The sequence below is a fragment of the Theropithecus gelada genome, chromosome 5, assembly GCF_003255815.1.
Source record: "Theropithecus gelada isolate Dixy chromosome 5, Tgel_1.0, whole genome shotgun sequence".
NCBI classification, from domain to species: Eukaryota; Metazoa; Chordata; class Mammalia; order Primates; family Cercopithecidae; genus Theropithecus; species Theropithecus gelada.
Genome location: NC_037672.1, coordinates 143,813,938 through 143,831,738, shown reverse-complemented (window position 1 = coordinate 143,831,738; position 17,801 = coordinate 143,813,938). Strand labels below are relative to the sequence as shown.

The window sequence follows — 17,801 nt, the reverse complement described above, 5'->3', positions numbered from 1 at the left end:
CATGTTTTTGCAATGGCTGGTACTGGTTGTTCCTTTCCATGTTTAGTGCTTCCTTAAGAGTTTTATAGTTTTAACTATATTTAAACTTATGATCTATTTTCAAGTGTGTGTGTGTGTGCAAATGTGGTGTGAGGAGGGTACAACTTCATATTTTGAAAGTGGATATCCAGTTGTACTACTAATAATTGTTGAAAACATTATTCTTTTCTCAATACATTGTAATGACACCCCATATAAAATTATTTGACCATAAATGTGAAGATTGTTTCTGGATTCTCAATTCTATTGCCTTGATCTCTCTTGTCTAACTTACAACTACAAGAATACATAGATTTTATTACTCTAGTTTTGTAGTAAGTTTTGAAATTGGGAAATGTGTGTTGTAATACTGCTCTTTTTCAAGTTTGCTTTGGTTGTTTTCATCACTTGCATTTCCATGTGAATTTGAGGATCAGCTTGTCAATTTCTGCAGAAAGGGGAGCTAGAATTTTGATAGGAATTGCATTGAATCTGTCAATCAATTTGGGGAATATTGCCGTCTTAACACTAAGTTTTTCAATCCATGAATATGGGCTATCTGTCCATTTATTTAAATGTTCTTTAATTTGTTTCAATGATGTTTTATAGTTGTCAGTGTACATGAAGAATTGCCTTCTTTTGTTAAATTTATTTTTAATATTTTATTCTTTTGATGCTATTGCAAATGGAATTGTTTCCTAATTTCATTTTCAGATTGTTCATAACCTGTATGTAGAAATAAAACTGACTTTTCTATATTGATCTTATAGCTTTCAACCTTGTTAAACTCATTTATTAGCTTTGATAGTTTGTTATGGATTCTTTAGGATTCTCTGTATATAAGACTATGGTATCTGCAAATAAAGTTTTGCTGCTTCCTTTCTATCTGTATGCTTTATCTTTTTCTTGCCTAATTTATCTGACTAGAACCTCTAGTGCAACAGTTTTAAACAGAAGTATATTTACTGAGGGTTTTTTGTAGATGTTGTTTACTTTGTTGAGAAAATTCTCTTCTATTCCAAGTTTTTTGAGGGTTTTTTGTAGATGCTCTTTACTATGTTGAGAAAATTGCCTTCTATTCCAAGTTTATTGAGGGTTTTTAACATGAAAAGGGGTTGGATTTTGCAAAATGCTTTCTTCCTACCTCTATTGAGAAGGTCATATGATTTTGTCTTTTATGCTATTAATATGGTATATTATACTGATTGGTTGGCATATGTTGAACCAACCTTGCATCGCTGGGCTAAATTCCACTTGATTGTGGTGTATAATCCTTATATGTTACTGATTTTGCTTTGCTAGTAATTTTGTTAAGGATTTTTGTGTCTGTGTTCATAGGGGACATGAGTTTATAGTTTTCTTTTCTTGTAATGTCTTTGTCTGGTTTGATGTCAAAATAATACTGGCCTCATAGAATGATTTTGGAGGTGTTTTCTCTTAATTGCTTAAAAAGTTTGTAAAAGCTTAAAAAGTTTGTAAAAGATTGATGTTAATTCTTAAAATATTTTTTAAAAATTCACCAGTGAAGTCATCTGCGCCTGACTAGCCTTTTCTTCAGAGAAGTTTTTAAATTATTAATTCAGTTACTTTACTTGTTATGAATTTATTCAAAGTTTTGATTTCTTCTTAAGTCAATTTCAGTAGTTTGTATCTTTCCAGGAATTTGTCTATTTCATCTAGTTTATCTAACTTGTTAGTATGTAATTGTCCACAAAATTCTCTTATAATCCTTTTTATTTCTGTAAGGTCTGTAGTTATTTACCTTTTTTCATTCTTGATTTTAACAATTTAAGGGTTTCTTCTTTTTCTTTTCTTTTCTTTTTTTTTTTTTTTTTTTGATCTAACTAAACATTTGCTAATTTTGTTGACTTTTTCAAAGAATCATTTTTTGTTGTGTTGATTTTCACTATGGGTTTTCTATTCTTTATTTTTTCATTTCCACTCAAGTCTTTCCTATTTCCTTCCCTCTGTTTGATTTGAATGTAGTTGTATCCTCTTTTGCTAGTTTTATAAGATGGAAAGGACCTTCTTATTTTTAAATATAGACATTTATAGCTATAAATTTCCCTCTATGCACATGTTAGTTTTATCCCATAAATTTTGGTTTGTTGTGTTTTCATTTTCATCTATTTCAGAATATTTTTTGGTTTACCTTGTGATCTTCTTTGACCCACTGTTCATTTAGGAGCATCTTTAATTTCCACATAGATGCAAGTTTCCCAAATTTAATTCTATTATGTATTTCTAATTTCACATTATTGTGAATACCACCTTTTCAATGGAGTCTACTCTGATAACCATATTTAATATTGAAACCTGCTTTGTCCTCTGGACCCCCACTTGGCTCTCCCAATTCCCCTTACCCTGCTCTATTTTCTCCCTAGAACACTTGTTAGCATACACTTTACATAATTATTCTTTATTATTTATTTTCTCTCTCTTTATGTCTCTGTCCTCTAAAACATCAGTTTTGATGTGTCACTCAATTTTAGTAGTGCCAAGATTTTAGACCTAACCTTTTCTTTTTGGTTGTTGTTAATCCTATTCTTACTGACATTTTTCTCTGTTATGTTATTGCTTTCACTTTATCTTAACTTTGTCTCTTATTAATGAATAAGAAAAGTTCTCATGTTTAAATATTATTTAAAAACTAATATTTGGTGTTTCCAAACTGTATCAGTAGCAATAGATGTTTTCCTTCCTTTCTCCTCTTTGCTGAGCTTCCACTCACATAAAATTAGATGCAGATGATGGTGCTATATCAGCCCAGCCAGTTGCTAGTGCTTTAACACAGTTATACCACTTGACACAGAAAATACATACCACATACAGCCAACTTTTAACTCTCTAATAAGTAGCTTCCTGTCATAGCCTCTTTCTTCTATTCTGTCTTTACCTTTGCTAGTCCCAGAACCCATAATCCTATACCAGAGAAAAAGTTAGGGCCCAGCTGAATTGTAAGAGTTAAAATTCCCCTTACTGGATCACTGGTATCATCAACTCTGCTAAAATGAGATCTTGAAGGGGTAATTCTCTGCAATCAGGGAAATAGCTAAAGAAGAAAAAATACTGTCACTGGCATTTGCCATCCTATTTCCTTGAAGTCTTCAAAGAGCTGCTGCATCAGCAGTGGTTATTTGGTGAGTGGTGAGAGTGAATGCAGCGTGAAATATTGTTCCTGCTGACATCCTTCATGGTTGGAATGTGGAGCTCAGAAATCTAAGGATACTTCCTCTATTCATCTATTTTGCATTTCCATAAAGGAATATCTGAGGGTGGGTAATTTATAAAGAAAAGAGTTTTGTTTTTGTTTTTTTAACTTAAAAACTCCACAGACTGTACAAGCATGGTGCCAGCATCTCCTTCTGGTGAGGGCTTCAGGAAGCTTCCAATCATGGCAGAAGGCAAAGGGGAGCAGGCATGTCATATGGCGAGAGAAGGAGCAAGAGAGATGATAGGCTCTTTAAAGCAATCAGCTCTCATGTAGACTAATAGAGCAAGAGCTCATCCTGTGAGGATGGCACCAAGACATTCATGAGGGATCTGCCCCCATGACAGACACCTTCCACAGGCACCCCCTCCAACATTGGGGATCACATTTCCACGTGAGATTTGGAGAGGACAAACATCAAAACCATATCACTTACTTTCCAAAGACCAAAAACAAAGGTTAGATCACTCAGCATTTGCATTAGCTAGGAGTTAGTCACATTGGAAGCCAATGTTATATTTAATATACTAAATATAAGCAAGTTATATGTTTGCCAAATGGTATGAGGTATGTCATGTTGAACCACGTTATATCTTCACACATTTTGCTTTTGGAAAGAAGTGGTTAATTCCTGAAATAAAATTAGTAAGATACCACAGGAATTAGAAAGACTAACTTTCTTGCAAAAAAAAAAAAAAAAAAAAAGATGATGAAAAGCATATTACCAGTGATTAGTAAAGAAAAGTGTATGGATTTCAAAATACGCATGGAATTTTCTACCAGGAAACTAAGCTCTGTCAGTTACTCTCACCTACGCTTTAATCAATAGCTCTTAAACAGAACATAATCAAAATAAAAATTCATTAATTTGCTAATTATCTGCAGTTAGAATCTTAGCTGAATGTCAGTCCATGTGATTGAGTATGAATGTTTGTGCACCATTTAAGGTTGTTATCCATTATCAGTTGTTTTATGTATGTAGTAGCAGCTATGCTAGATGACTGTATGCCTTTACAGGTTGGACTAGTACAAAAATTATACATGAATGTCAACATGATAATATTAGGCTGTGTTTATAAAGGGAAGCCCCTTTATAAACTGAATATAAACAAGTTGTATATTTGCCAAATGGCATGAGGTATGTCATGTACGAGGTATATAATTATATTGTTAAAGCATCTTACTCTAATATCTATGATCCAGGTAAATTGTGTTTACATCAGCCTTTTTTTTCAGTATACAGCTAGGTTGTGGGGATTATTGATAAAACTGCATACTTTAAAAAATAATAATATTTTACTGTCTTGAAAAGCAAGGATTCTATTTGTTGTAGTAAATCAATTTCTTGAATGCTTGGTAATTTTTTTGCATCTTCACTTCAGGAAGTGACAAAAAGATGGAAGGGGAAGCCTCTTACTACTTGGGCTTAGCACACTTAGCTGCTGAGGAATATGAAACTGCATTAACAGTAAGCTAAACTTTTAATCACTACCATTTTTCATTATTTTAGTATATTTATTTTATTATATGTTATTACAAGGCCAACAGAAATGACTTAGGCCTGACATAGGTGTGCCTTTTTACTGAGATTAAAGCAGAATAGCAATATGCTAGAAGCATTTAAAAATTGGTTTTATTGTTTATTGAAGGTACAGTGGTATATAATCAATTACTATGAAGTTCTTTGGGATATGTGAAAGTTAAATAAATGGAGTAATATGGCCCTCTATATGCCCATATCAACAAGGACAAGAGGAAATAGGTTTAAGTGATGGTAAAAAGTAAATAACAAAAAAGAAATTACAGTCATTTTATAATACGATTTGGGAAATTTTGCACGCACAAAAATGTGGTTATTAAGCAATAGAGTGAGCTGCCTTGATGTAGCTCTTCAGTGCAGGTAGTGAGGAGGCAACAGAGGTGGAGGTGGGTGTTAGTCCCAGTCTGAGAAGTAGCCTGCTCTATAATCAAATCACTGTTCAGCTATTTTGCAACCAGGTTTTTTTTTTTTTGGCTAAAAACAAACAAACAAGTAAAAATGTCAAGGGTGATCTTTCCTGAATTATAACTGAAGTCATTTTTTCTTCTTCTCTTACCTCTATTATGTATTTAAAGTATTTCACCTACATCTCTTGTAATAATCCAGTTTGATACACAATATTGGATTTTAAGCTTTTGGGATCTTCTTTGTTCCTTTAGATATTTTTTTGCAAAGTAGAATTACTATATTTGGGCTACATATTTTCTTCTAGTCCCCTTACAATCGGATATCATAGAAAACATAGGTTTTCCTAGATAACTCTTATGCTTAATATTTTTTAGTTAATGATTAGCATTCAGCAAAGATTTGTTTCTGATACCTTGGGGACCACAGAGACCAACGAGATGCACACTTCCCTTTAGGAGTTAATTTAATGAGGGCAAACAACTTGCAGGCATAACCACAATTCGAAGTAGGATGAACAGGGGCTTTTTAAGTGCAGAGGGAGGAGTGGTTGGTTCCAACACTGAAGACCAGGGAAGCTGCACCCAAAAAAAGTTTTTGAAAGACAGGATTGACACATGTAGAAAACATCAGAGTCCACAATGATAGAACAGTAGATATACACGTGTGCACCCATGTGTATACACTCAACATGGACGCACTCAGTGTGTTGGGAAGCAAGGACTTAGGTGGAAGATGAGATTCAGTTGGAGGTCAAGTTGGAAAATTAGGTGAAAACTAGCTCACAGATATTCCTTCTCTCTCAGGTAATGCAAGCACAAAATAAATTCAAACAATACAATAAAATTCACAATGAAAACTACATTTTCTTTCTCTCCCTGTAGTCAGTCTCACAGTTCTTTTCTCAGAGACAAACACAGTTACACATTTCTGGCTTATCTTTCCAAAAATATTCTATATATTCAAATATCTATAAAGTGCATATATATGTTTCTTTTGTGTTATTTAGAAAATTGTTGCATTTTATATGCACTGTTCTGCACCTTGAGTTAATTTCTTCCATACTGATGCATGAAGGCATGCCTAGTTTTATTATTTTAATTTTTCCAGCTTTATTGAGGTAAGATTGGCAGACAAACGTTGCATATATTTAAGATGTATGATGTGACATTTTGATATATCTATATATTGGGAAATTATTTCCCCAATCAAACTAGTTGGCCTGTCCATCAGCTCCCGTATTAACCTCTTTTGTATGTGTGTGAGGACATGTAAGATCTAGTGTCAGTAAACTTCAAGTATATAATACACCATTATTAACTATAGGCAAGTCTCATTGTATTTATTTATTTGTAATTTCAACTTTTAGATTTGGGGGTACATGTGCAGATTTGTTATCTGAGTATGTTTTGTGATGCTAAGGTTTGTGGTACGATTGATCCTGTCACCCAGGTAGTGAGCATAGTACCTGATAGTTTTTCAGCCATTGCCCTCCTCCTCTAGTTGTCTATTGTGCTCGTCTTTATGTCCATGAGTACCCAAGGTTTAGCTCCCACTTATAAGTGAGAACATGTGGTATTTGATTTTCTATTCCTGTGTTAATTTGGACAAACCTTATCTTAAGAGGTCTACGTGATATCCCATTTTGTGACTGTGCCATAGTGGATTCAAACATCTTCTACTGCTGGGCATTAAGGTTGTTTCTCATAACTTTTATTGTAAAGGATGTGGCAGTGAACAGTTTCATCAGATGTGACAAATTTATCCATGAATGGATTCCTAGAGGTGGAAATGCTGGTGTATCCTATTCCTAGTGGTATAGGATAGTCTAGTAATGAATAGATTGAAGAAGGAATATTTGACATCCAAGGGATGAATTACTTTACTTGAAACTGTTACTCCTTTCAGAAAAGTATGGAAATCGTTTCTCTGAAAGTATATGTGAAGCTTTAGTCCCTACAACCTATTAAATGTGTGACACTGGGCAAGTCCCTTACACTCTTTAAGTTTCAATTGCCCCATCTATCCAGTGGGAGTAATAACTATACTTATTTCATAAAGGGTAGTGAGTTCAATGCTACTCCCCTCAAAAAAAAAAAAAAAAAAAAAAATCCACTTCCTAATCCCTGGCACCTGTGAATGCAGAGGTAACTAAGTTAAAGATCTTGAGATGAAGTGATCATCCTGGATTATCCAGGTGGACTCTAAATATGAAGACAAACATCCTTATAAGAAAAAGGCAGAAGATTTGAAACAGAAGACAGGAAGCCACATGCGCAGAGGAAAAGACCATATAAAGACAAGGGCAGATAGTGCAGTGATACAGTCACAAGTCAAGAAATCCCTGGAACCGCCAGGAGATAGAAGAGGCAAGGAAGGATCCTCTCCCAGAGGCTTCAAAAAGATCACAGCCCTGCTGATGCCTTGATTTCTGACTTCTAGCCTTCAAAGCTAGCAAAGAATACATTTCTATTATTTTAAGTCATTTAGTTTGTGGTAATTTTTATGTCAGCCCTAGGGAACTAATACGCAGGGTGATAATAAGAGATAATTTATGTAAAGTTTTAAAAGACTGTCTCCCTGGTTTATAATAAACCTTCGATAATTGTTGGGTTTTATTATTTTTTCACTAATCTAAGTCTCTGGACTTGAGCAGTAGTAGTGAAGATGGAGGGAACTAGACAGATTCAAAAGTTATAAAGGACTTGGTAAGAGGCTAAGTATAGGAGGTGAGGGAAACAGAGGTGCAAAGATGGGCCCTGAGTTCCTGGCTGTGGAACTGGATGGATGCTGGTGTTGTTTACAGGAGTAGGGAATGTGAAAGGCTTGTGGGGAAATGGAGAGTTCAGTTTTGGATACATAGAATTGGAGGAGTTTTAAAGATATTCAAGGAGAGTTCAAGTAGACAGTTAAATATGAGGGTCTGGAGCTTAAAAGGAAGTCTAGAGTGGAAATATTATATGTGAAAGTTAATTTTATGCATCAGCTTGGCTGGGTCATGGGATGCCCAGATAGCTGGCTAAACATTTCTGGGTATGTCTCCAAGGGTGTTTCTAGAGAAGATTAGCATTTGAATTGGTGGGTTGAGGAAAGCAGATGGCCTTCCCCTATGTGGATGGGCATCATTTAATCCATTGTGGGCTTCAATAGAACAAAAAGGCAGAGGAAGGGCAGATTTACTTGACCAGACTGTTTGAGCAGAGACATTGATCTTCCACTGTCAGCACTGATGGTTCTCAGGTCTTCAGACCCCATCTGAATCTACATCACTGGCTCACCAGATTGCAGGTCTTCAAACTACAGCACCAGCTCTCCTGGGTATGCAGTTTACAGACAGCAGATAGTGGGATTTCTCAGTCTCTATAATCATGGCAGCCAGTACCTTAAATAAGTAACAAATCTCTCTCTCTCTCTCTCTCTCTCTATATATATATATATACACACACACACACACACATATATATATGTGTGTGTGTATGTCACTTCCTGAAGTGAAGATGCAAAAAAATTACCAAGCATTCAAGAAATTGATTTACTACAATAAACAGAATCCTTGCTTTTCAAGACAGTAGAAAATTGTTATTTTTAAAAGTATGCAGTTTTATCAATAATCCCCACAACCTAGCTATATACTCAAAAAAAAAAAAGGCTGATGTAGACACAATTTACCTGGATCATAGATATTAAAGTAAGATGCTTTAACAATATAATTATATACCTCGTACATGACATACCTCATGCCATTTGGCAAATATATAACTTGTTTATATTTAGTTTATAAAGGGGCTTCCCTTTATAAACACAGCGTAATATTATCATTTTGACATTCATGTATAATTTTTATACTAGTCCAACCTGTAAAGGCTTATAGTCATCTAGCATAGCTGCTACTACATACACAAAACAACTGATAATGGATAACAACCTTAAATGGTGCACAAACATTCATACTCAATCACATGGACTGACATTCAGCTAAGTTTCTAACTGCAGATAATTAGCAAATTAATGAATTTTTATTTTGATTATGTTCTGTTTAAGAGCTATTGATTAAAGCGTAGGTGAGAGTAACTGACAGAGCTTAGTTTCCTGGTAGAAAATTCCATGGGTATTTTGAAATCCACACACTTTTCTTTACTAATCACTGGTAATGCTTTTCATCATTTTTTTTTTGTTTTGCAAGAAAGTTAGTCTTTCTAATTCCTGCCTTTTTTTCTCTTTCAGGTCAATAAATCTTGACTCTTTCAGCAGTCTTATCTCTGCTTTGCACAATCCATTCCTCTGAAAAATTATAACTGTTATGTGCATAATAGAACCCAGTAGGGGTAATGCTGGTTTGAGAGAAAAAGGAGTGTCAAATGGGCTATGCCAGAATTCATAGTCTGGGAAAGGCAAGGCAAGCAAATACACTTGCATTAATCATTTTTTAAGTTTTCTTACACTGTATGTAAGAAATTCTTGAAAAGTGTATGTAAGAAGAAAAAAATGTAAATAAAAAATAATAAACAAAAGGGGAAGGAAATGAGGACAAAGAAGCCAAGGCAAAGGAGGAATCAAGAGAGAGGCTGTCTGAGACTCAGTGTTCCTTTGGGTCCTTTCTGTGTTATTTCCAATACTTCAGCTCTAGAGTTCTGAATGTCTGTAGGATATAATAATAGGATGAATCTTTCTGATGGACACCACATTTATTCTATCTGTAGTCTAAATCAGTCTGTCTACAAGAGCAATGGTTTCTTCATATCTGCATTCTCACTCTTCCCTATCACTTCTTGGCTGCATGTAGATGACAGTTGGGGCCAGTTTAATATGACATCATGATATGAGAGTTTCCTGGAATGCATACAGATGCTCACATCTGCTACCAAATATTTGATCATTAGACATTTGCATGAAGTAAAGGCAGTAAATACTAGCATTTCTCAGATAAGGTACTCTCAAAATGCTTTTTAGAGAGTACATTTATCAACTCTTTGGAATGAGAGGACAACAGCATCATTAAATGATGGGCTCTAAAATCAAACTAATCAAGGATGGAATCCCAGATCCGCTACCACCTCACCATGTGACATTGAACAAGTGACTGATTCAACCTTTCTGAACATTAGTTTCCTCTTCTGTAAGATAGGGATAATCCTACTCTGTAACTCAGCACAGCCTTGTGAGAATTAAGTAAGAATATGTGTCTAAAATTTGTAGCATGGGGCCTAACATGCAGATAACTAAAAGTATTATGTTACTGTTAATATACATAAAAGAATTTTTTTTCAAAGTGCTAGATGATCATACAGCTACAAAATCACAATGTCTGGCTTCTGCTCTAGACCTACGGTATTCTCAAACCCCTAATTAGCATAGGAGTAAATGTTAAATGTGTTGGTAAAGTCTACATAGTTAAAAGTATTTGAAGGAGAAGTTGATGTACATAGATTACATGATAAAGAGCATTTTAATGGAATATAGGTCAAGTCATACATAGCAATGGCATTCTAATTATAAGTGGCCAAATATGTGAAATGGCAGTCAGTTTGGATGTACAGTGTTCACATCAGAGGTAACTGTGGTACAGAAAGAGCACGTGAGCCTTGGAGCTGGAAGATGTGGATTTTAGTCCTGTCTGCCATGCACTAGCTGTGTGACCTTAGGTTAGTCACTTAACTTCTTGGAGGCTCAGTTTCATTTGTAAAATAACAATCCTAATGGCAGCTTCACTGTGTCTTTGTGAAGACCAATATTTAAAAATGTATGTTTACATTTTAAATTATAAACAGTTCTCAAATGTAAGGTACCATTATCAGTACAGATTGATGTAACTACTACTGGATAGTATAGCAATGATACTGTGGTAGGTAGTATTTATTGAGTATACATTCAAAGTCTCTATTTCATTCTTACTTTATTCTTAATTGTAATTTACTATTTATCATATATAAATTACATAGTACCTAAATTTATCTTTGTATTGGCACATATTTTTATATAATGGAAAGAAGATAAACCAATATTTTGTGAAAAATGTTTTATTATTAATTTATTAATAGATTTTCTTTGAGTTTAAAAATATGACATTTATTTTTTAAAAATTGAGTTATTTCTTTCTTTAAACATCAGAGCTACTCATTGCCCATTAAACAGAAGTTGTCTTTACTCACTAGTTAGAAATCCTTACCTAAAATTTACCCTTCATCCTTGGTTTAATGGTCTGGGTAACTGAGGAGAGCTCAGATGCCGCCAGAAAGGAAATCATGGCCCCTTCTCCCAGAGGATGGCTGGTTATCATTATACATAACATGCAGACAAGCCTGCTTGCAGCCAGTTTGCCTCCTGGTCGTGTGTAGTTCGTCACCAGCTTCTGAGGCGTGCTAAAGAGGGCTCGCCACTCGGCTTGAGATGATTCAGGTGTAGGCTCAGCAGTCTCAGCAGTCATTTTCCTGCTTTACATCAGAGTTTTCATCTGCTTTATTCTTTTGTCCTGTGGCCCACAGGCAGTCTCCTTCTTGGGGAATCTAAAAGGGGCAGCTGTTACAGACCCCACTTCCCCCAGTAGTTGCGGCTCAGATCTCTTTCTATTTAGCATTACCCTCCACACACACGCTCACACTTCCACCAGTAGACAAACCGTGCGTACCTTATTTTCATTTCACACTTTTTGCCAAGTGATATTCAAAATATTCAGTGTCTGATAAGCAAAAGAAAAGATTTTTTTAAACCAACATTAAAAGGAAATAGTATTTTCTAATTTTAAAATACATATTTATTTACAAATTGTACAGAAAATGTCTTATTCAGAATTATTATACAATAACTTAAGGCATAGTGTAAACATGTATTCCATATCTGATCTTGTTTTGAATAGTTACTTGGAAATAGCCTTACTTGGAAAACAGCATTTTAGGTAGTTCATAAAAGTATGTTTTAATACTTGGGGAATTACGAACACTTAAAATGTTTTACTAATAATTTTGTGATTGTTATTATCTTAATATTTAAAGTTGTGTCCTTTCTGAAACATTGAAACAGGTAACTTTATGGTACTAATGTAACATAGTTTCTGTAGTGAAGATGACAGAATAGAATCTCTGTAAATTGAATGTTTTTTCATTTCCTCATCAATGGGGAGTTTCTCTTTAAATCATTTTTAATTTAATTTTCTAAAATGTCTAATTTTTTTACAATGTTACAGCTTAGGAAAATATGCATCTTTTTCTTTTCTTTACCATGATTATAGTATTTGTCGTATAAATTACAGTATTTACCATTTAAATGACAGAAGCATTGTAGAAAATCAGAAAGCTCAAAAAAGTTAAAATATTTTTTGAAACAAATCTGTACAGTAACAACTTACAATTTATAAACTTTCCTACAAATAAAGAAATGTTTTATGTCAGGAAAGAAAGTCTGTGGCCTAATTTAATATAAATACAAATTTTCTAGTAATAAAATTGATTTTTTTTAAATGTGAAAGCTGGTTTTAGTTTCCCTTGAGATCTAGAATACCACTTGGGCCAAAACTTCATGATTATTTTACTTATTCGTTTTTTAAAAAGTACTGCTACAGTAGATCTTTACAAAGCTGAAGTTTTTGTATCTAGGTATTCACATTTTAAGAAACAGTGCAAAAATTTCTGATACTCTTTGTGAGAGAAGAATGAAGGAAAGGATAAAAATTTTTTTTTAGTGCATCCTAAGAGGATGAGGTTCAAAAATCTGAAAATTGAGTATTCTAATCAACTATACTGAATAGTGACATATGGAACATAATGTATGTATACTCCTTAAAGTTCAAGGCCTAGCATATGAAAATGTTCGCTAAGGCAATAAAGCAACCTGCATAGTTCATCACCAGACTAATTGTATGACAGACCTAGAGGCAATGGCACAGCTGTTAGCACTCGCTGATCTAGAGGCTGCGAAAGAAGAAGAGGCATTACACCTGGAAAAACCCAGAGATTATTGTAGGATTAGATGTGTTAAACAGGAATAAGTATGTGGATCATACTTCCTCACTACAAATTTAGCCAAATTATATATAATTCCTCTAAGAGATGAAAGGGGTAACTTCAGAAAGAAAAAATGTAATCAGATATATTAAAACTTATCCAAAACATTCTCAAAGATGTCTTTAGTGTAATTATGGATCTACAATTAACAGTAATATTGCATTTAGAAATTATACACAACAAAATAACATATACTAGGATTTAAAAATTTTTGTGCACAACAAAAATAACATATACTAGGATTTAAAAATAGCATTAATACCATACTCCTAATATTCAATCCACATACTTGTAAAAAAACTATTTTACCCGGTAATTTCAACTTTCTCCCTTAATCAGCACATAAGTTTCATTAATAACTAGTAAAATGAATTTAAGATTAAATCTCCATTTTTTCCCATGACTGTCCTCTGTTGACCCTTATTTATTTGTTTGTTTATTTGTTTGAGATGGAGTCTCACTCTGTTGCCCAGGCTGGAGTGCAGCGGCGAAATCTCTGCTCACTGCAACCTCCACCTCTCGGGTTCAAGCTATTCTCCTGCCTCAGCCTCCAGAATAGCTGGGATTATAGGCGTACACCACCATGCCCAGCTGAGTTTTGTATTTTTAGTAGAGATGGGGTTTTGCCATGTTGGCCAGGCTGGTTTTGAACTCCTGACCTCAAGTGATTCACCTGCCTCAGCCTCCCAAAGTGCTGCTTGTATTATAGGCATGAGTCACTGTGCCTGGCTAATTTTTGTATTTTTAATAGAGACAGGGTTTTACCATATTGGCCAGGCTAGTCTTGAACTCCTGACCTCAAATGATTCACCTGCCTCGACCTCCCAAAGTGCTGCTGGGATTACAGGCATGATCCACCTTGCCTGGCCCCTTATTTATTGTTTTTAATGATGAAGATGATAGCAGAGAATAGAGAAAGAGAAAGAAAATAAAGAAACCACAAAATGGCATTTGGCACCTGAACGATCACGGGTTGATTGTATAGATGTGTGTTACAGCTTTCTTTTGTGAGCATTTCAAGGGAGGAGTTTAATATTCTTTTGCACAAAAGCATGACTTTGAGGCAAAACATTAGAAAGTTAGAAATCCAAATAGTGTGAAAGGTTGGCAAGGACGTGAGATTACAAGAACTGCAGTTAGGAGGATAAGCTGGTGTGGCCATCATTCCGAGAGCGATGGTGTGAGTGAAATTCTGTATGTGATTTCCTGGTGGCACACCAGCCCACTCCTGGGAATATTTGTCCCAGAAAAACTCTTTAGGGACACATTAGAGAGGGCTTATGGAGAGGAAAGGGAGTAAGAGTGAGGAGGGAGGATGAAGGAGAAAAATTTATTAAGAATAATTGAGGGAGCACACACAGACCAATGATAAAAGTGTGCCCTGCTCTAGGGAATGTGGCTAACTCGATTCTATGTGCCAGAGTTTCCCAAATAAATAAATAATGTAAAATAACACGGTCACAAAATATTTTTGATTGCAACCCGAATGTGTCACATAGTTCTTGCTCAAATACACATTTTTGGACATTTCATAAAAACTTACAAGGCATTCTTTGAGTTTTTACAAAAGCACAGGCAGCAATAGGTGAACGCTTTTGCACTGTTGAACTCACTACCTTCATGACTTGGTTCAGGTTTTCCCAGAAGCTGACTTTGAGACATGGAATTGAGTGCATGTGGCTTATTTGGGAGGGATTCTATCAGTCAGGGAGTCAGGCAAAAGAAGGAAGCCAACAAAAGGTGTATTGCCAAGCCAGTTACTACTGTGGGCAAATGGCTCAGTCTTGCTCGGATGCTCTAGGAAACAGTGTAGAGACAAATCAGTTATCCCAGGGGAGAGATGAGGGAGCTGGTGTGTTTATCTACCAGTTCCCACCATTCATTGGTTAAGAGTTGCTTCCAGGAATACTAAAATTCCCTGGAATTCCAGTTTACCATGAGCCCACCCATCAAACAGAAGATCCCAGGTGCTGGCCTGCGCAGCCCTTGGCCACTCTGTCAGTGCAAGTCACTGACAGAATGCAAGTCACTGACAGAATGCAAGTCACTTAGTTTGTAGGCTTCCTTTTCTGTATCTGAAAAATAGGAATGATAAAGTTGCTGTGGCAATTAAATAAGATAAAGAAGTAATGTGCCTGGCACTCAGTAAGCATTCAGTAAATGGTAGCTTTGTTTTAAGGTTTAAATTTTGCACATCTTTTGACTCAAGAGTTGCTCATTTTGGAATTTACCTAAGGGAAATAATTAGTAATGTGTACAAATATTGAGCTGTAATATTGTTCATAAAATCATTAGTATATACAGAGATTTGGCTATAACCTCTGTATACAATGCTATAAATACTATTTGGAATGGTGAAAAATTTGGAAAAAAAGTAAATGTAAAGTAATATCACATTGAATAAATCATTGTTGGGTATCCTGTGCTGAAATACAATGCAGCCAATAAAACTTACAAAATGAATAAACGTTTTATGACAATAAAAGTATTACTGATGTGTCAAACAAAAATTCAGGTTATAAAACAGTGTACATTATGACCCTACTTATATATAAGTACATCTACATGTAGTGCATAAATAATATATGAAAATGCTAGAACTACCAAACTGTTTTTGGTGGTTATCTGTAGAAGCTGGAATAATGAATGACTTTAATTTTTCTATTTTGGGGAGACATTGGGATCTGTATTCTCAACATTTTCTACAATTAACACATATTGATTTTGTAATAAAAAATAAAAGAAAAACTGCTTAAAAAGTAAACTATTCTATCTTTCCATTCCATTAAAATTTAAAGATTTTAATTAATGTTTTTAATAGGTTTTATATAGGTTGTTCATGGTAAAAATCTTTAGTGTAGGATTGATTGTGGCAGGTTAGTCATTTCAACAGCTCATCTCGACCCACAACATTAATGAAAACTATTAAATGCTTAACAAGTAATAAAAGAATTTAAAAATGAATTCATAAAGTAAAAATAATCATATAAATTATAAAGCAAAAACAATAAAATAGGGAGAAAATGCAGCTGTATAGATTTTGGAATCCTGAGTAATTTTGTCCAAAGTCCCTGTGATCAAAAATGGTAATAATTATGTTGATGATGTTTTAGACTTCAGTTTGGTGCACAGTGTTGAATAATGGGTCTGGGGAATTTCTTTTTGCTCAGGTAGATTGTTCCTATAGTGCAAGACTGCATTATCCACAGGGAAAAGAGACATATACCAGTGCCGTTCTTATAATAGGGAGCAAGAGCTAGAGAAGCAACAGGGAAACTGTTGTTCCCTCACTGGAGCGGGAGCAGCAAGAGTAAAGGCCTGGGAGGGCAGCAAAATGCAGCCAGCCAGGCTGGAGTAGGAGCGTTGCAGGAGTGAAACTGTTCTGAGTAGGGCTACTGGGGGAGAAGCTGCTTGAAAAGAAGGCTGAGACATCCATTAACTAGTCAGCCATGGTCACAAAGCTAGCAGATGCAGAGCCAGACAGGAGCCCACACCTCTAACTACTGATGTTGTTGCAATTGGTAGAGTTGTCAGTAAGGTGATTTTAAACTCATTTGTTGAGCCTTGTCACAAGTTTCCTATATAAATGTTTAATAACATTCTCATCTGTTACACTTAGTGAACTACTTATTGGCATTAATAACAGTTTATTATTCTTGTCCAGTGGAAATTATTATTGAATAACACTTGAAGCCTAAAAACGAAATCACCCCTCTGCTGCTGGACCAGTTGGGAATCAGCACAGTTGGGAGAAAAGCACAACAGGACACAAGCAGAAGATGCAAGTGGGCTGGGCACGGTGGCTTACACCTGTAATCCCAGCTACTCGAGAGGTTGAGGCGGGAGAATCGCTTGAACCTGGGAGGCGGAGGTTGCAGTGAGCTGAGATCATGCCACTGTACTCCAGCCTGGGCGTCAGAGCAAGACTGTCTCAAAAAGAAAAAAAAAAAGGAAAAGAAAAGATGTAGGTGGCATCAGACTAGAAATGACCCACTGCTTTGTAGCTTCTCCAGAGAAAAAGGTGTCAGGAATTCTTACTTTCCATTTCTTATTTCCATTTCCTTCTTCCCCTCCATTTTTATAGATAATGGGATACCACGGATTCTTCCTTTGTTATGACATAACTTCTTAGCTCAATTTGCTTTGTTTTCTCTGGATGTTTTTCTGACAGTGAAATATGTTCAGCTCTACAGTTAAGGCACTTGTAAAAAGAAAAAGTAATATTATTGTTTTCTAAAAGCAGTGTAAGCAACATATTATACCTACAATCCTCACTGTCTTCTTGCTGCAGACGCAAATTTGCTATCTACTAGCAACTGAGTAAATGCAAGGCAAAGAGCATGTGGAAAGTGCTGATTGCTAGATTTTCAGTTGAAGGATCTGGTAGGGGAGATGCTTATAATTTTGGATAAAATGAAAGAAGAGGAGGGGGACAGGGACCTTTTCATCAATCTTAATTTTCTCTGTGGCCATCTCAACCATTGTCAGCATATGATTATGATCTAGTGATTAGGAGGTTGGCCCCTTGGAATCACAGTGCATGACTCCAAATCCTGTTCCTGCCACTTCTAATCCTGAAGCCTTGGGTGAGTTATTTAGCCCATCTTGTGCTTCAGTTTCTTCACCTGCA

At 35.3% G+C, this 17,801-nt stretch overlaps 1 protein-coding gene across 4 annotated transcripts in view; it reads left to right on the top strand.

Moving 5' to 3' along the window:
* Window positions 1–17,801, top strand: part of TTC29 (tetratricopeptide repeat domain 29) — a 252,624-nt gene that overhangs the window by 77,037 nt on the left and 157,786 nt on the right. For all 4 annotated transcript variants that reach the window (XM_025385535.1, XM_025385532.1, XM_025385533.1 and 1 more), the window contains one exon: window positions 4,612–4,697. In XM_025385535.1, coding sequence (XP_025241320.1) covers window positions 4,612–4,697 — 86 coding nt within the window. The remainder of the gene's footprint in view (window positions 1–4,611; window positions 4,698–17,801) is intronic.